General features: G+C 47.6%; 2 protein-coding genes across 2 annotated transcripts; one reads left to right on the top strand and one right to left on the bottom strand.

Moving 5' to 3' along the window:
- Positions 1-1771: 1771 nt before the first annotated feature.
- On the bottom strand, positions 1772-6941 carry Tmem199 (transmembrane protein 199). Its single transcript, XM_041664919.1, has 6 exons — positions 6693-6941; positions 5449-5522; positions 4406-4495; positions 3375-3417; positions 3063-3175; positions 1772-2652 (listed from the first exon to the last, which is right to left on the bottom strand). Exons 1-6 carry the CDS (start codon positions 6901-6903, stop codon positions 2557-2559), a joined length of 627 nt encoding a protein of 208 aa, XP_041520853.1. The 5' UTR covers positions 6904-6941; the 3' UTR covers positions 1772-2556.
- Positions 6942-7037: 96 nt separating this feature from the next.
- Positions 7038-18695, top strand: Poldip2 (DNA polymerase delta interacting protein 2). The gene is made up of 11 exons (XM_041664247.1): positions 7038-7275; positions 8718-8799; positions 10711-10808; positions 12657-12753; positions 12914-12989; positions 13189-13296; positions 13919-14055; positions 14823-14849; positions 15013-15138; positions 17114-17193; positions 17727-18695. Exons 1-11 carry the CDS (start codon positions 7115-7117, stop codon positions 17839-17841), a joined length of 1107 nt encoding a protein of 368 aa, XP_041520181.1. The 5' UTR covers positions 7038-7114; the 3' UTR covers positions 17842-18695.
- Positions 18696-18750: the final 55 nt, after the last annotated feature.

The raw sequence follows: 18750 nt of genomic DNA, 5'->3' as shown, positions 1-18750 counted from the left end.
GAGAGTGGTTAATTAAAGGGCTCAGAGCTCACACAGGCTCTGGGGACACAGTAGCTGGCTTGCACTCCAGGATGTTCTAGTTACCTCCACCTCTGGAGCTGCTTTGGAGAGAAAAGCATGGAGTCTGCAATCAGTCTGTGTTGGCTTCCAACCCTAGCTCTGCTATGTGACTACATCTGCAAAGCAGGATGCAATCATTCCTGTCCTGGGAAAATATAGGTAAAAACTTCATGTGATGATGTGATAAAAACTCAATAAATGCTAGCTCCCTCTGCTCCATATAGGAAGTCATGAGAAATGGGTAAGGCCCCAACTTCCTGTCCCTCTACCAAGCACCTCCTGGACCCTGGGCGCTTTGGATGAGGCAGAGAGGAAGGGGCTGGAAGAGTTCCTTCTCCTCTGTTGTGAACTGGCCACCTAATTCCCAACACCCTCTGCCTGTGCAGATGGAAGGATCCTTGGAGCTTGCCTCTTGCTTCATTGCACCAAGGCATAAACTAGATCTTGGCTTATTATCTCCAGATGCTAGCATAGTGCCTGGCCTATAGAACTACTGTTCGTAAGAGCTTGATGCCACTAAAACGTACTGGCCTGTTGGAAGGGACCAGGATCTAGGGGACAATTCCTTCCAACAAAGGACCCCAAGTTTACTGTGAGATACCCTAGGCTGGTCCAAGTCTGTTGGAAGAGATTCTGCTGAAGTCAAACCTCTAACACGTAGAAGGCTTCGACTTAAATCCAGGTACTTAATGATATATAGGCATACATATGTATGCAGCCTGGCATACAGAGAGCACAGGGAAGTGAACCACGAGTCATGTGTTATGTGTTGTCGTCCTCCCCCTCCCCAAGGCTTCAGTAAGGCTTTCTGACCCAACCTTTAGCAGCCCTGGTGATCAGAAACTGTTTTTGTTTTGTCTAAACTGTTTCCTGCGCCACCAGAACCAGCAATGATTCACTTCTTTAATCCCGGCACTCCGGAGGCAGACACAGGCTGATCCCTGTGAGTTCAAGGCCAGCCTGGTCTACCTATATTTTCTTGCACTTGACACTTCTCCCTACTAACAGGAACTGGCAAAAACAACTGACAGAATATCTACTGATCAGTAAGGATATAAGAGACAAGATTAGAGAAAACCAGATGGTCCAGAGGGATGGCTCAGTAGGTAAAAGCAGCTGCTGTACAAGCCTGATGAGCAGAGTCCACAGAAGGAGTTGGATCCCAGCATTTATAGAGAGGAGAGACAGGAAAAGGTAGCGGAGTAACACAAACAAGAGACTCATATGAAAACTCTGTACTCACATGCATTCACACATGGAAGTAAAATAAATTACAAAAAAAAATTAAGGAAAAAACCACACTATCTGAGCACATCAAGTCTACAATTAAGAGGGCTAAAGTGATGGCTCAGTGGTTCATGGCTCTTGCAGAGAATGGAGTCTCAGCCCCAGCACCCACACAGCAGCTGAACTCTAGCTCCTCCTCTTATCCCCACAGGCTCCTGTATGCATATATAGCCACACATACACAAGAAAGGAAGGAAGGAAAGCTGGTAGGCCAGACAGATCTCAAAGACCTGCCATGATGGCACATGCCTGGATCCTAGGACTCAGGAGGCAGAGGTGGAGGATTGCCATGAGCCTGAGGTCAGCCAGAGCTACATAGTAAGACCCTGTCACAAACAAAAGAGAGGGCAGATATTGAGCAATTCTCAGAATCACAGGAGGTTTTGTGCTTTGTACTCTTATAGGATCTAAAATAAAAACACACTGAACACAAGAAATATTTATTAGATAAATAACATTTTTCAAGGGTCTTAAACAGTTTCTCCAACTTAAGTTCTGAACACAGATGCTCTAACTTATCTACGTTCTGAAAAGTGCAACACAACACAGACAACAGGACAATGCGGACACCCTTGGCTCCATTGAACAGAAGGATCACAGCTGATCATCTGGTTTTCAGCCTGTTTTGACTTCTGGAAAATGGCCTGATCCCATTTTCTTTTCTAGAAAAAGTTAGCTGCCTGGCTTCCAGCTCCACCATCCTGTATCAACCACTTTTATCTGATGCCTGTTTTCTGACTGGTTCTTCTCAGGTTCATTCCTTCTGCTTCCTTAGGGTCTTCTGCTCTCAGTTACAAGCCTTCTGCCAAGATATGTGGATGAAGGATAGTGACTGATTTATGCACTTGGTCCAGTTCACGGCAGTCTGGCCCATTTGGGGAGAAGGTCTGGATTCGTTCTTCTGATGGGAAAACCCCAGACTCAGCAGACTCAGAATGAACCACAGAAGGCAAATGAGCACTGGATTCAGGAGCAGTTATTGAGAGCAGTTCTTTCAGTTTTAAAGAATCACTGCTGTCTGAATCTTCTCTAATTCCTCTCCAAGGAAACTGACAGCAGATATGGCTCCCCAAAGAAGAACTTGACCTGGTCCTCTAACTAACTGGAGCTGAGTACACAGAGCTTCGTGGATTGACTGAGAGTCAGTGATGGACAACGGACAGTCTGGGGCTCCCCAAACTTCTTCCAGACTTTGATGTGAAGCACCAGTTACAGCTCCCCGAGTTCGCCTTCCATCACCCTCACCATGATGTACAGCTCTGCCAAACCTACCACCGAGGCGACGATCAATGCAGCCAGCACTCTCTGCCAGTGGAAAGAACCAGGTAGGGGATGCAGGCTAACAACTAAATCTGCAGCCCCAAGCACCTCTAACAAGAATGGAGATTCCCTATCCCAGTCCTTAAGTCAGTGGTTCTCAATCTGTGGGTCACAACCCCATATGACCCTTTCACAGGGTTGCGTATCAAATATTTACATTATGATTCATAACAGCAACAAAATCACAGTTATGAAGTAGCAATGAAACTAATGTTATGGCCGGGGGTCTCCACATGAGAACTGTATTACCAGGCCTCTGCACTAGGAAGGATGAGAACCACTGCCCTGTTCATTGAATAAATAGATGCAACTGATAACCTGTGCACTTTAACACACATCCTCCCTTTCCCATTAACCCCAACAAGGGCACTTTGTCCTGCCCAGTGCCTACTCACCGAGGCCATTTCTGTGAAGATATACTGGCTTCCTAGGTAAGTGCAGACAAAGGCAGCTGCCACCGTGACGATGAAGTTGAAGATGGTAATGACCAGCGCCTTCACCGACCTCACTTGGGAAAGCAGTTCAGAGAAACATTCAGGTCAACGTTCTCAGGGAGATCCTATTGCCTCCTAGCTGCCCCCACATCTACTGGGTTCTCCTTCAGAGACCAAGACTGAATATCTTAGCCTTGTGCCAAGTGTGCAGTGGGAAGGAAGGCCAGGACCAGTCCTGAGAGGCTTGAGCAGCCTGGGTTCCTAGCACCTCACCTTGTTTTCCTAGGTCACTCAGAGTCCCCCCACGCTGTGCATCCTGGGAAAAAAACAGAACAACAAAAAAAACCCAGATGATTTCAGAACGAAATTCTGTTCAGAAATCTATCTTTGCCAGTCTGGTCTCAGCCCTTTCTTCTCAACAGACTAATTCTGCCCTCTCCAGGGATTCTTTTCCCTGGATTTGTATGATGCCTTTTAAATGATAAAAAGGAGGACGCAGGCTCCCAGGATCCATCTCCTTTCCTACCTTACAGCAGAACATGCCAAAGGAGTCTTGTCAGGAAAAATAAAACGCTATAGGTATACCTGTAACCCTAACATTTGGGAGGCTGGACAAGAGAATACAGAATTCCAGGCCTGCCCGGGGCCACAGAACCCCTTCCTTAAATGAAGAAAGAGCGCCAAGGCTCACCTCCACTTCAATGATATTTAAGAATCGGTTACCATCTAAGCCGAGTCTCAGTGAACACACTCAAGATTATGTTTGCTCTAGATAGAACACAGAGGTCTTTTTTTGTTGTTATTTGTTTTTCAAGATAGGACCTCTCCATGTTAACAGCCCTGGCTGGGATTAAAGACATGCACCACCACGCCTGACAGAACATAGAGATCTTACAGTTCTAGAACAGTACATAAAGTGAGCTTGAATTGTCATGTTTTTCTTTCCCTTTTTGATACAGGGTCTCACTATACAGTTCTGGCTGGCTTCAAACTCAGAGATCCACCTGCCCCTGCATCAGGAGTACTTGATTAAAGGTGTGTGCCACTATACTCTGTTACTGTTATTTTTAAAATTAAAACTCTGGCTGGGTGGTGGTAGCACATGCCTTTAATCCCAGCACTTGGGAGGCAGAGGCAGGTGGATCTCTATGAGTTTGAGGCCAGCATGGTCTACAAGAGCTAGTTCCAAGATAGTCAGAACTGTTTCAGAGAAACCCTGTATCAAAAAACTAAAACTAAATAAAAAATAAATAAAAATTAAATTAAAATTCTGTAGGTATTTCTGCTGCAGGAGTAGGCCTTACCTGACAAGTGACATTTCGAGTGATCCGCTTATATTCCTCATTGGCTAGCTGTATCTTAATCTTCTCTAGTCGGGCAACCAGCTCTGGATTCTAAAGCAAAAACAACCACATGAGAAGAATGAAATTCTTCCACATATTTCTTGATACAAAATATATCATTGATTCCAATGTGCAATGTACTGCGAAGGGTGCTGGGGGCCTCTGCATACTGCATACCATTTTCCATTGCCTGGAAAATGGGTTACTGGATCTCAGTTTTCCACATCTGTCAGACAAATTTTTCCTTCTCTGATTTTAGATTCCAAAGATTTTGTTATTGTTGTTTTTGTTTTTTTCTAGGCAGGGTTTCTCTGGGTATCCCTGGCTGTCCTGGAACTCCCACTATAGACCAGGCTGGTCTTAAACTCAAGAGATCTGCCTGTCTCTGCCTCTGGAGTATTGGGATCTAAGCCATGCACCACGACTGCCTGGTTCCAAATATTTTTTTTTTTGTTGCTGTTTAATCCTTTGTACAGCCGGGCAGTGGTGGCACACGCCTTTAATCCCAGCATTCGGGAGGCAGAGGCAGGTGGATCTCTGTGAGTTCGAGACCAGCCTGGTCTACAAGAGCTAGTTCCAGGACAGGCCCCAAAACCACAGAGAAACCCTGTCTCGAAAAACCAAAAAAAAAAAAAAAAAAAAAAGAAAAAAGAAAAATCCTTTGTATATGTGCACATACAAGCCATGGTGCATGTGTGGAGGTAAGAGACAATCTTTAGAAGTTACCTCTCTCCCTACACCATGTGGGTCCTGAGGACTAAAGCCAGGTTCCCATGTTTGGTGGCAACTGCCCCAACTTGCTATCTCACTGGTCCCCAAATCTTATTTATTTATTTTTTGATGCTAAGAACTGAACTCAGGGCTTTGTCCAGTATTCTTCCACAAAGCCACATTCCAGCTATTCCAAATAATTAAAATACAAGATCTCAAACCTGAAAACTGGTTAATAAAATCCATACCCAACTCAGCATGTACTTACTCTCACAAATATATCCCTTACATACCCGAGGAGGTTTCACAACCTCTTGGAGGTAGATTTCACTGCCTTTTAGGAGTTCATGAAGGTACAGGTTGGAATCTGGGAAGAAAAAGGCTCCACATAATGACCCATGAAGCTGAGGCTGTAAGACTAAGTTTACCCAAATAAAACATGGCCATTCCGGCTTACCCATCCCTAGGATATATAGCCCCATAAATATGTATGTGTGTTATACGTGTGTGTATACATGTGAATGCATCACCACACCCAGCCACCTGCCTCAGCCCCTCAGGTCCTAGGATTTCATGCATGTGCCATTCCCAGCCTCATGATCATTTTTTTTTATTAAATTAAGATAAATTTCAACCAAGACAAGTCCAGAACAATTCTGCCTTAGTATTTCCTAGTGCTACACAGTTGACTTTAGCTATCAGTCTTCAGTCATCCCTGCCAATGGTAGGTTAGTCTTGTGAAAATAATAGATCTGTCCTAGATAGGTCTGGGTCGTTGTGGGGCTAAACATTCAGAGGACACAGTATTGGAGGATCTTTCCCTAATGTCCTTTTCAGTCCTAATAGTTGAGTATCTACTCTTTGCACTTCTGGCCAGGATATGTTAATTCTGGCAAAACATGCTACATGCCAGTTTACCCTATCCCTCCCTTAGCAGACAGGAAACGGATCCAAAGAGAAATGACTTCTCTGAAAGGACTAGAACTAGATTTGACTCTCGGTTCAGACCTTTCAATATAGGTTTTTGGTTGTTTTTTTTTTTTTTGTCATTCTATTTCCCTACCATCACCCCTAAACGGGGGCTGAGGCGGGATCATAATTCCCTTCTTGAGCGAAGAAGAGAGGGAAGCAGAGAAGAAAAAATACATAGCTCATTAAAAAAAAAATTAAAAATCCCCTGCCCTTGCCTTTCAGATGAAAGGAAAATCACTATTCCCACACGGGAGAAGCTCACTATGTTAAATGGCCCCCCCCGCAATGTAGAAACTTAAAATGGTAAATAGTACTGGGCTAGAATCTCTAATTCCTTAAGAGTCAGGTGGACTTAGGTGGACTTTAAAAGAGGGCACTCAACAAAATCTGCACAAATCCGAAGAATTCCCACGGAAATTAAGATGGAAGTGGTGAACCTGGTTTAAGAGGGGTTTGTACTGGCTAAATGAGAACTTGGTAGGCACGCGTGAGTGATGGGGGGAAAAGCCTCAGGAGGGATTAGATCTGAAAATGAGGCGACGACTCTTGATTGGGGTCCGCTCACTTCTTTCTCTCAGGTGTTGATGTAGTTCTCGGATCAGACGGAAGGGAATCAGGCGCCGGGGGCCCGTGGTGCCATCACTGCTCGTGTGTTTCTTCCCCAGAGTAGCCTCAAGCTGGGCACGCAGCTTCCGGGGCAACTGCTCCCGTTCCAGTTCTCCGCCAGGGCCCAAAGCGCGAATCAATCGTTCGCCCCCAAGCAAGGAAGACGCCATTTCCAGCTCACTCTCTGGTCAGCTGATCCCAGACTGGGACTTCCGCTCACCTGCGCCGGAAGTAGCTGGACGAGCCCGCGCGGCCGCGGGGGGCGGGGCCGAGGGCCAAGGGGCGGGGTTTCGGCGCGGGGCAGTGTGGGGCGGGGGCGGGACGCCGCCCCGCCGCGGGTCGGGCCCTGTGTCAGCAGCCGAGCGGGCGCTCGGGCGGGACATGGCAGGCTGTGTGGCCCGACGGGCCCTGGCCGTGGGCAGCCGCTGGTGGTCTCGATCGCTAGCCACGGCCCGAGGGTCGAGGCCGCTGTGTGCGGTCGGTGGAGCAGGGGCCCTTCCGCCGGTGGCCTCAGCGACGACGCGAAGGCATCTGTCGTCCCGGTGAGGGACGGAGCCAGGGGACCAGGGAGCCGGGCCCAGAATTTGGGGAGCATTTTCCTAGCCACTAAGGAGACCAGAAGGCCCGACTGTCTGTGGGCAGCCGAGTGTCAACAGAGAAAGGATTCCGAGCAGGGAGCCGACATGCGCTGCTTGGGACATGTGCCAGGAGCAGAGAAGGGAGCATGGCCCAGGGCCCTGGCGTGCAGGGCACTCTGAGGGAGAACGAGTAACGCTTCTTCAGCGAATCCTGCCTCCCTTCCTGGGGTCTGCAGCACCTTTAAGTGGGCTGCCTTTTAATACAACTACAGGGATTTGACTTTGATCCCCAGTCCTTATTGGCTCATGGCTTCTCTCAATAAGATGCTATTACGTGGGAAACAAGTAGATTTAAGTGTCTACCTTTGTGGGTACCTAGGTTTCCGTGTGACCTTGGGGAAACTTGATTTTGCCCTCGTGACTTGGGAAAGAGGATTCGAGGCTTGGGAAAGGTGTAAACAAAGCCTTTTAGGGACCAGGCAGGACAGATCGAGTTGGGTATGAAGTCAACATTTCCAAAATAAAATCACAGTGCTTTGATGGGCCCACAGAAAAATTAGTCCTATTTAAAAAGATGGAACTAACTCGATAGTAGCTGAGGGAGGTATTTGCTATATTTAAGACTTAAATAATTCTGGGGGGGAGGGGCACTATGTCGAGAGACTGCAGTAGTTAAGTGTGCTGTATGCTGTACCTTGGGCAATCTAGAGATGTTAAGTCCTGAGGTCAGCGGAAAGACGGTTACAGTTTAGAGGGTAGATGGATGTGTAGAATTGGGACAGTCATGCTGTGTACCCAGATTGCCCCAGAACTTGTGATCCTCCAGCCTCAGCCTCAAGAGCCCTGAGATTACAGACGTGGGGAACCATATTCATTCAGAACAATTTTTCAGAGTAGGGGATGACAGGTCTATTGAGTGCACTGCAAGGAGGAGTGGGTAAGAGCAGAAAGAGAACGGCTTGCCTCAGAACATCCGCTTTGTGAGCACTTCTTACGCACCAGGCATTGCTCTCGGAACAAATAGTCTCTCATGGACTCAGGCGAGGACACCAGTGGCTGAAGTGCAGAACTGGAAGGACAGCTAAAATGCTGTGGGAGGCGGGGTGGGGTGGGTGAAGATGTACATTTAAACACGGTGTGCAGGCATGACCTTGGGCATGCTAAGTTTAGGCAGGAGAAAGTCAATTTGGAGTAGTTAGATCTGACACTGGGAGACGCCTATGGCTGAGTCTTAGAGGAGAAAAGGCAGCATTCTTGGCCTTCTCTGCTATCATTGCCCTGGCCCCTCCGAATGCCGGCACGCTGGCTCCTTAGTATGCGAGGGTTTTTTATTTGTTTTGTTTCTCCTGATGGGGAAGAACTGTTACCTTCTTAGCATTTCATTTGCTTATTCTTTTCCTTACCAGAAACCGTGCAGAGGGCAAGGTGTTGGAGACAGTTGGTGTGTTTGAGGTGCCAAAACAGAACGGAAAATATGAGACTGGGCAGGTAGGTATGTGCTGGGTCAGCTCTCGTTTTCATGGACTATTCTGTTTTGAAATTGAGCTATATTTGGCCACAGTACTGAATCTCAGTGCTATTTTTTTCTTTTCATTCCAAATCCCCTTCCCCATAATGCTAGAGACAGATGCTGTATCGCTGAGCTGAACCCTCAAGCTTCTATCCGTCTTCATGTTTGGTGGTAGACCAAGTTCATAAGTCTTGGTTTTGTTTTGAGGCAGGGTCTTCTATATAGTTTCGTTTAGCCTTGAATTCATTCTATAATCCTGGCTGACCTTGAACTTGTAATCTTATTTCCTTAATTTACAGAATTCTGAGGTTATAGATGTTTGAAACCATGCTCAGCTCAGAATCACAAATTTAAAAAAAGTTTATGTTGACTTAATGTGCATGAGAGAGAGCGAGCACGCGCCCATGCCTGGAGATCCAAGGACAGCTTGTGGAGAGTGGTTCTTTCCTCCCACCATTTGGGGCTCTGATCAGACTCAGGTCATTAGGTTTGGTGGCAATTGTCTTTACCCAGTGAACCATCTAACTGACCCAAAGATCTTTCACATTTGTTTATTTAGTGTGCCTGGGTGTTGGTGCATGTACACACCTTGTGTGCATTAGAATCACAAGCTTTTTAAAGAAGAGGTGTCTGGAGATAGGTACACAGTAGCATCTCATCCCATTGCTCCAGAAGCAGGGCAGAAAGAATGCTTCAATTTTGAGGTCAGCAAGAGTCCAGTGATATGGCGCAGTGGTAAAGGCTCTTACTGAGGAAGCCTGGAAGTAAAAATGGCAGAGAGAACTGATTCCACAAAGTCATCCTTTGCTTCCACACACCATGGCACTTGTACATTTACACCTTCCCAAAGTAATAATAACAACTCTTATTTAAAAAGATCCTTGTTAAAAATATAATCAGAGGCCTGGAGAGATGGCTCAAGGCCTGGAGAGATGGCCCAGCAGTTAAAAGCACTGGCTGTTTTTCCAGAGGACCTGGGTTCAATTCCCGGCATCCACATGGCAGCTTACAACTATCTATAATACCAATTCCAGGGTATCTGACACTCTCATACAGATATACATGAGGCAAAACACCAATGCATAAATAAAAAAATATTAAAAATAAAATACAAATCAGGCTAGGGATGTTGTTTAGTTTAGAGTACCTGGCTGGCTTGAAGCCTTGGTTTCCATTCTCCTACAGCACAGACTGAATGTGGTGGCCTACTCCTGTGAGCCTAACACTTGAGATGCGGAGGTGGGAGGATGAGGACTTTGAGGTCATTCTTAGCTACCTAGCAAGATTGAGGCCAGACTGGCATACAAAAATTCAAAACCCTCTGAAGCAAAAGGCCATTGTAAGTAATGGAAGCTATTTATTTATCTGTATGCCTAAAACTGACCAGGTGTTAAGCTTTAGTGTTCTTTCTGTCCTGGAGTTCACAGGTCCAGGACAATGATAGAGATACAGTCAGTAGGGGCTGGAGAGATAGTCTAGTGGGTAAGAGTGCTTTCTGTTTTTCCAGAGGACCTGCCTACAGTTCCTGATCCAGGGGATTCAATGTCTGACTTCCTTGGGTCCCTGCACTCACATGCATGTACCCACATACTGATACAAACACACAATTAAAAGTAAAATAAATCTTTAAAAAAGACAAAGAAATAGAACCAGTGACTATATACTGGACTAAGAGGAGGGTCAAGGAAAGTTCCCTAAAGGCCAAAGGTGAGTGGGGTCACCCAGTGATGAGGCATGAGCATATTGCAATTTAGGTTAAGTGCAGAGTTTGCGGGGAAAGCGGGCAAGATTGTGCTACAGTTGCCTGTACCCATACTACTTCATGGTCAGGTCCCACCTGGATGGATTTGCTGGACTACAGGCTCAGTGAGCTCTCTTTTTCCTTCCAGCTGTTCCTTCATAGCGTTTTTGGCTACCGAGGGGTTGTCCTGTTTCCCTGGCAGGCCAGACTGTATGACCGGGATGTGGCTTCTGCAGCTCCAGAAAAGTAAGTTTCCCTGTCATATCTTTTTTTTTTTTTTTTGTTTTGGTTTTTTTGGAGACAGGGTTTCTCTGTGGTTTTGGAGCCTGTCCTGGAACTAACTCTGTAGACCAGGCTGGTCTCGAACTCACAGAGATCCACCTGCCTCTGCCTCCCGAGTGCTGGGATTAAAGGCGTGCACCACCATCGCCCTGCCCTGTCATGTGTTATGGTGTCCTTGGGTGGCCTGATTTGTGGCAGACAGACTCAGTTGGGGCTTCAGGGGGAAAACAGCATCCTCTTGGGCTTTAGAAATAATCCCAACCGGGCCGGGCGGTGGTGGCGCACGCCTTTAATCCCAGCACTCGGGAGGCAGAGACAGGTGGATCTCCGAGTTTGAGACCATAGTAAAGTAAGTTCCAGGATAGCCAGGCCTACACAGAGAAACCCTGTTTTAAAAAACAAAAACAACAATCCCAAGCAGGCATGGTAGTACACACTTTTAATTCCAGCTCTCAGGAGGCAGAGGCAGGAGGATCTCTGTGAGTTCAAGGCCAGCTTGGTCTACATAGTGAGTTCCAGGACTGCTGGGGCTATGTAGAGAGACCCTGTTTCAAAAAGCAAACAAAATAAATAACTCCAGAGTATTTTTCTGGCACTCATAACCATGGATAAAAAAGTGCCTAATACTAATTATGTAGGTTCTCTTTCGGCCTCCCAAAATGGGCTCCTACTGCTCTTTTTTTATTACTTATTTGTTTGTTTATTTTTTGGTTTTTGAGACAGGGTTGCTCTGTGTAGCTCTGGCTGTCCTGGAACTTTCTGTGTAGAACAGGCTGACCTTGAATTCACAGAGATCAGCCTGCCTCTGCCTTCCAAGTACTTTATTTATTTTTTTTTAAACTTTTTTTTTATTGAGAAAAGGAGAAGAAAAAAAAAAAACACGTTTCCACCTCCTCCCAGCCTCCCATTTCCCTCCCCCTCCTCCCACCCTTCTCCCCCTCCCCCCACTCCTCTCCCCCTCCCTCTCCAGTCCAAAGAGCAGTCAGGGTTCCCTGCCCTGTGGTAAGTCCTAGGTCCTCCCCCCTCCGTCCATTTCTAGGAAGGCGAACATCCAAACTGGCTAGGCTCCCACAAAGCCAGCACGTTACGTAGGTTCAAAACCCCGTGCCATTGTCCTTGGCTTCTCATCAGCCCTCATTGTTCGCCATGCTCAGAGAGTCCAGTTTTATCCCATGCTTTTTCAGTCACAGTCCAGCTGGCCTTGGTGAGCTCCCAATAGATCAGCTCCACTGTCTCAGTGGGTGGGTGCACCCCTCGTGGTCCCGACTTCTTTGCTCATGTTCTCCCTCCTTCTGCTCCTCATTGGGACCTTGGGAGCTCAGTCCTTCTAAGTACTTTAAAGGTGTGTGCCACCACTGCTCAGCAAGATTTTATTTTTATATAATGTATATGAGTGTTCTGCGTATGTGCATGTCTGTGCACCACATGCATGCAGTACTCCTGGAGGCCAAAAGAGGGTGTAGGATACATTAAAAAAAGAAGGAAGTGCCACTCAATGGTGCTAGAGCACCCTGGGGTGGGAGAAGCACAGGGTCCTTGTGCCCTTGGGGACTCAGGTAGCAATTGGATTCTTTTGTAATGACCCTCTTGTAGGAGGTGCTCGGAGAGTGGTAACTGCATGGGTCCAGTGGGGTCCATTGTTTGCTCTCACTGGGGAGAGGCTAGCTGGAGGTGGTGTTGAGCAGGTGCTAACCTGACCTGTGCCAAGGCCCTTCTGGTCATGAACCAGTCCATTTAGGAGAGGAGGTGGTTAGCTGAGCCAGGTACAGCTTCCACTTCTCTGTGGTGATATGGGCTTCTTCTACTCCACAGAGCAGAGAATCCTGCTGGCCATGGCTCTAAGGAGGTAAAAGGCAAGACGCACACTTACTATCAGGTGCTGATTGACGCCCGTGACTGCCCACACATAGTAAGTCAGCAAGTGCCTGGGCCTGGGGTCCTCTCCGTGGGAGACGTTTTCACTCAATTAGGGACAAAGAGGGCTCACACAGAGCTCAGATCAGCTCTGGGCCTCAAGGCCACAAAGCTGGGTAGTGGCCAAGAAACCTTTGCATCACCTTCTGCTTTAGTCTCAGAGATCTCAGACAGAAGCTGTGACCTTCTTGGCTAACCACGATGACAGCCGGGCCCTCTATGCCATCCCAGGTGAGGAGTTATCATGCAAATGGTGCCTGAGGAGCAGGGGTCTGGTGTGTCCCAGGGAGCAGGATCTGATGTCCTGTCATCTGCAGGGAGGGATCATGGTACTGAGAGCTGTGGTGCCAGCTTGGGCAAGGCCAGAAGTATTTCCTCTCTGTCTCATTCCTCCATTCTGAGTCTTACCAACTCTGCCTTTCTGTGCCAGGCTTGGACTATGTCAGCCATGAAGACATCCTCCCCTACACCTCCACGGATCAGGTTCCCATCCAACATGAGCTCTTTGAAAGATTTCTTCTCTATGACCAGACAAAAGGTAATTGCTTAGGAAAGAAGTCAGGAAGGGAGGGCCCTTTCTTCAAGCAGAGTATCAGAAATAACTGGCAGCTAGATCTAGTCCCATATCCCTTCTCAATTTCTCCTCTCCTCTCCTCTGTGCTTGGTGGCTACTGTTTCCTTACACCAGTAGAAATAGGCTCGTGATGAGAAGCAGTTCACAATTGCTAGGTAATAGCAACTAGAGGTGTGAAAACCAGGGCCCATGGCATCACGCCCCTCAGGACATAATCTCAGTAGCAGCTCTGCACCTTCCTGTCTTTTTTTTTTTTTTTTGAGATAGGATTTCTCTGTCGCTTTGGAGCCTGTCCTGGAACTAGCTCTTGTAGTCCAGGTTGGCCTCGAATTTACAGAGATCCGCCTGCCTCTGCCTCCCGAGTGCTGGGATTTTTAGCACCATGCTCTAACCAACAGAGCTAAGCGGCCAGACCCGAGTGCTGGGATTAAAGGTGTGCGCCGCCACCGCTCGGCCCTTCTTTCAGTCTTGCTTTTGCTGTCTGTCGTCTCGTTCCTTTGGGCGTAACTGGGAAGGGGTTTCTGGGAGACAGTCGGAGAGCCTGTGCCTAGGACTCTGGTCTGCACTAACCTGTTGTCTCTTCTAGCACCCCCTTTTGTGGCTCGAGAAACACTACGGGCCTGGCAAGAGAAGAATCACCCCTGGCTAGAGCTCTCTGATGTGCACCGGGAAACAACCGAGAACATCCGCGTCACCGTCATCCCTTTCTATATGGGCATGAGGGTATGTGCTAGCCTGGGCTTCTTCCTGCCAGGCTAGGCCCCAGCCTCTGTGTGATTCCCTGATGTGCCTGTTGGGGTGAGGGTGGGAGTGTATCTGACCCCAAACCCTGCTCGTGGTTCTCCTGTCAAGTGCTCATGTGTGCGGTGTGGTTGAGTAACCTCTTGATAATGGCCAACACCATGACTTAGAGCAGAAAACCCATAGACCAGGAAATAGTCCTCCAAGTCAGCTCCTCATTCTCCCTTCTGGTAGAGGGACTCTTTCTTGTGAAAAATATCTATACATATACTTGCCTAAACTAATGTGGGCTGACTATCACATTTTGTGTTTAGTAGCCAAATATTTATTGATCCATATCTTGCCTCACTCCAAGCTAGGCCTACAGATACAAGTATACAGAAACTTCTGTCTATTAGGACTCAGGCATAGGAATGTCAGCATCCATCAAAGAATGGCCATAAGAGGGCTGGAAGGAGGATGACAGGGGCTCAGGTGGCAATGATGGGGTCAGGGTTGTCAGGGAGGCTGGTGAGAACAGAGCCCTGTAATGGATTTCTCTTGGCATCCAATCTGTTGGTTTTGACAGGATTGGAGAGGGGGCAGAGCAGGAAGGATGCGGGAGGCTGTTGACCATAGTTCTATCACATTCGCCATTGGCTCCCAGACATTCTCAGCTTGATCAGTCTCTGCCGCCTTCCAGGGATACTTCATTTGAGATGTGTTGATTGGACAGACTTAGTCTCATCCTCAACCCTTTTCCCCTCCAGGAAGCCCAGAATTCCCACGTCTATTGGGTGAGTGTCTCCCTTGGCAAGAGCTCAGGAAGGGCCTGGGGGAGGTGTGGAGGCACAGTGCTTGCCTCTTGGCCAGGGTGGATGTAAAAGTAGGCGTCAGCTTTTGTTGCTTTTTACTCTCTGTGGAATCTGGATGGGCTAAGGGTTACCGTTTGCCTCACAGTGGCGCTACTGTATACGCTTGGAGAACTTGGACAGTGATGTGGTACAGCTTCGGGAGCGGCACTGGCGGATATTCAGTCTCTCGGGCACCTTGGAGACAGTTCGAGGACGAGGGGTCGTGGGCAGGGTGAGCATCATTGGGCCACTATGGCCTAGCTGCTAGTCCTGTTAGCAACCCTGGAAACTTCGGGTATGTTTTCTTCCTCTCTGGTTATGGACAGAGTGACACACTGGGTTCTCTGGTTAAAAGTCTTACAACAGCCCTGTGGGGTAGCTTGTCTGTAACCTGTTTCACAGACGAAGAGTGAGACTTAGAAGCTAATTAATAAGGGACATGGGATGTAGCTCAGTTAGTAGAGTGCCTGCCTGGCACTACCAGTACTACATTAACTGAGCATGGTTTTATGTGCCTATAATCTTAGCACTTGGGGAGTTTAAGGTCATCATTGACTGCCTGGGATACAGGAATCCCTGTCTTGAAACACCTCTGGAAACCTGGTCCTCCACAAGAGTTCTTTAACTGCTGGGCTCTCTTTCTGGCCCCAAAGCTCATGGACTTACTCTTGAGCAGCATGTCTTATTAGTCTTCCCACCATACTCCAATGCCTGAGGTAAACTGAGGGCTTTGTGCATGTTAGGCCAACACTCTAGCTACATCATACCCAGATGGCATGCCTTTTAAAGCCCTGAATTTGTGGGAAATAGAGTCAGAAGGATCAGGATTTAAGGCTATATTTGGGCTACATAGAAAGTTTGAGGTCAGCCTGGATTACATGAGACCCTGTTGGGGAAAAAAAAGGTCTGATAAGATGGCTCAGTGCTTGCTGCCAAGCCTGCTGATCTGAGTTTGATCCCTGGAACTCACAAAGTGGAAGGTGTGCACTGACTCCTTCAAGTTACCTTCTGACTTCCACACATAAGACAAGTTGCACACACACACAAACATACACACACAATATTAATCCCTCCTCCCCTAACAAAATCACTCTGATTTGGGGACATGTACCACCTGTGTTGTGTCTCTTTTTGTATTCTTCTATCTAGTGTTTCTTAAAGAGATTTGATTTTATGTTTCCTCCCTATCCTACCCTGTCTCTTGAGAGATTAAGTCACAAATGGTATTAGTGTCATCCAGCACCACTTAGAAGACACTTGGGAAAGTGGGGTGAGAAGTCAGTAGGGTTTGGACTGGGTATGTGGCGTACATTTATAATCCAGTACCTGGGATTTGAGGCAGTATTATTGTGGGCTTGAGGCCAAGTTGGGCTGTATGGTATGTCTTTAAAAATCAAAAAAAGAAAAAAAATTCTGAGTAGGGCTTGCCTTCAAATTCCAGCCATATACTCATATACTATATAACTTTGGGGCATTTTTTTTCTTTCCCTTCCCCCCCCCCCTTTTCTTTTCAAATTTTGGAGACAGAATTTCTCTTTTTTTTTTTTTTTCGAGACAGGGTTTCTCTGTGGCTTTGGAGCCTGTCCTGGAACTAGCTCTGTAGACCAGGCTGGTCTCGAACTCACAGAGATCCGCCTGCCTCTGCCTCCCAAGTGTTGGGATTAAAGGCGTGCGCCACCATCGCCCGGCCCAGAGTTTCTCTTTGTAATAGTCCTGGCTGTACTGGAACTCACCTTGTAGACCGGGCTGGCCTCACACTCTGCCTTCCTCTTCCTTTCTAGTGCTGGGATCAAAAGTGTGTGCCATCATGCCTGGCTTGGGCAAATATGTAACCCAAACCCAAATCTGTTTCTTGCTGCTAACATAGGGATCACACATAGTACTAAATAGTCACCAAGAGAATAAAATCTGCAGGCACAGGCCTGCTGTTGTGTCTGGCAGTTGTTCATGTGAGTGAATGCAGGAAGAGATGTAGTTAGAGAGAGTCTGCTTAGCATCCTTCCCTCAGTGCCCCCAGTTTGTTTTTCCTAGAGATAGAATAAGAGGCTCAGGCCACTGCCCTTAATGTAGGAGGAAGTACTGAAAGATGGTCTGCTGTTGTGGTTGCTTGGGTGGAAGGAGGCATCCAGTCAGTTTTTGGCAACCCCAGAGTGGAGGGAATGTGTTTCTGGGGCTTGGTCTGACCAATTTCACCTGAATTCTTATAGGAACCAGTGTTATCCAAGGAGCAGCCTGCATTCCAGTATAGCAGCCATGTCTCCCTGCAAGCTTCCAGTGGGCACATGTGGTGAGTGTATTCTCTAGAGTATATGTTGCTCAGCTTCAGACAGCTGCCAGTTCGAGACGTGAGAGCTGGAGCTGGGTGTGGTAGTTGTATACCTGTAATCACAGCACTTGGGAGAACCCTGAGCAAGCCGGGCTTGTGGTCAGTTCAGAGTGAGGTCCTGAGGTGGGCACAAATGGGTGTTACTCACTGCTGTCTGGGTTTTATGGCTATGAGTTCCTTACAATTTTTAGGTTAAGGAAATGGCTCCAAGACTTGGGACTGTACTGTAGTTGGGTTTCCTCCCTTAATCTCAAGTACAAGCGGGCTGCTCATATAGTACATATGCAAGTGACAGAATCTGAATAGCTGGGCTTTTGTGTGTGGCCACATGGGACTCTTGGATCTTTGGTTGTCCTGTCATGAGCTAGGCAGATGACAACCCCAATCTTTCTTATCCAGCTGTGGCTCTGGATCAGAGGACATGGGTGTACACGGATCAAGAGGGCTTTCATTTCAGCCCTTTCTCCCTCTAAAGCAGCTTCTCTAATCCTTAGGGGCACATTTCGTTTTGAGAGACCTGATGGCTCCCACTTTGATGTCCGGATCCCACCCTTCTCCTTGGAAAGCAATAAAGACGAGAAGACACCACCCTCAGGCCTTCACTGGTAGGCCAGCTGAGGTCCTTGAGTGCTCAGGTTGGGCCCTCAGAATAGCTCTTAACCCATAATTGCTGCAGAACTCTAAATCTCTCCCTATTAGGGCCAAGTGGGCCTCTTTTGGGATTGTTTTTGGAGGGAATTATAACTTTTCTTGGAAGACCCACATAAGACTCCTCCAAGGTTGGCCCTTGCCCAGGCCCTGCCTACACCATGTTCCAGCAAAACTGTCAGGGAACTATGTTCAGTTGTCACAGGTTGTCTGGAATGTGAGGTGTGGTCAATAAACCAGTGCTCACTTGGCCATGCTGGCCGTTTTATCCCCAGGGTCTCAGGCTCCCTTGTTGGCCCTCTGGGAACTTTTGGTTGCTTTCAAGTCTCTTCTAGGGAGCCTCTGCTAGTGTGAATTCCTCAGAGGCTGGGCATCTCCTGGGGGCACTGGCTGACAGTGGGCTGTGCTGGACTAAGTTCTCAGTCTCTTCTTTACCCTCTGCCCAGTATAGAAGAGGCCAGGAGGCCAGCATTTAGGGTTCGAGTAGCCTGACTGTAAACACTGATTAGCCACCAGCACCTCTGGCTTCACAAGACCTGGAGAAGGGTGAGGCAAAACCAGTCAGGTTTCTTGGAGCTGTGGGCTTCTGAGCATTGAGCAAAAGTCTGTCAGGCATCCAGACCACAAGTGCAGGAATTCAGCCAAGAAGCAGCTTAAGTTATGGACAGTGACCAAGCCAAGCTGCTTTCCGAGCTTCTGTCAGATCAACGGGAGGCAGAACTGGGCTGCACTTTGCAGCAGTTCTCAGGATTCCTTCATCCCTGTAGTCACTGTTAGAGGTCCTTTCATTCTTGCATTAAATCTCAGTTCCAGTCCTTGTGAGTATTGTTCTTACTCTCCCACCAGGGGGAGTGTGGGTTTGTGGGACAA

The sequence above is a fragment of the Microtus oregoni genome, unplaced genomic scaffold (genome assembly GCF_018167655.1).
Source record: "Microtus oregoni isolate MIOR12 unplaced genomic scaffold, Mior012 000015F_ref0000493, whole genome shotgun sequence".
NCBI lineage: Eukaryota > Metazoa > Chordata > Mammalia > Rodentia > Cricetidae > Microtus > Microtus oregoni.
Note: the sequence above shows the minus strand (reverse complement) of the source record. Positions and strands in the feature narration are given on the sequence as shown.

Coding starts and splice junctions, on each gene's coding strand:
- Poldip2 (XM_041664247.1), top strand. CDS start 7,115: ATGGCAGGCTGTGTGGCCCGACGGGCCCTGGCCGTGGGCAGCCGCTGG. Junction 8,800..10,710: donor GAAAATATGAGACTGGGCAG/GTAGGTATGTGC, acceptor TTTTCCTTCCAG/CTGTTCCTTCATAGCGTTTT. Junction 12,990..13,188: donor GGCCCTCTATGCCATCCCAG/GTGAGGAGTTAT, acceptor TTTCTGTGCCAG/GCTTGGACTATGTCAGCCAT.
- Tmem199 (XM_041664919.1), bottom strand. CDS start 6,903: ATGGCGTCTTCCTTGCTTGGGGGCGAACGATTGATTCGCGCTTTGGGC. Junction 4,496..5,448: donor AGGTTGTGAAACCTCCTCGG/GTATGTAAGGGA, acceptor TTTTTGCTTTAG/AATCCAGAGCTGGTTGCCCG. Junction 2,653..3,062: donor TCTTCACAGAAATGGCCTCG/GTGAGTAGGCAC, acceptor TTCCACTGGCAG/AGAGTGCTGGCTGCATTGAT.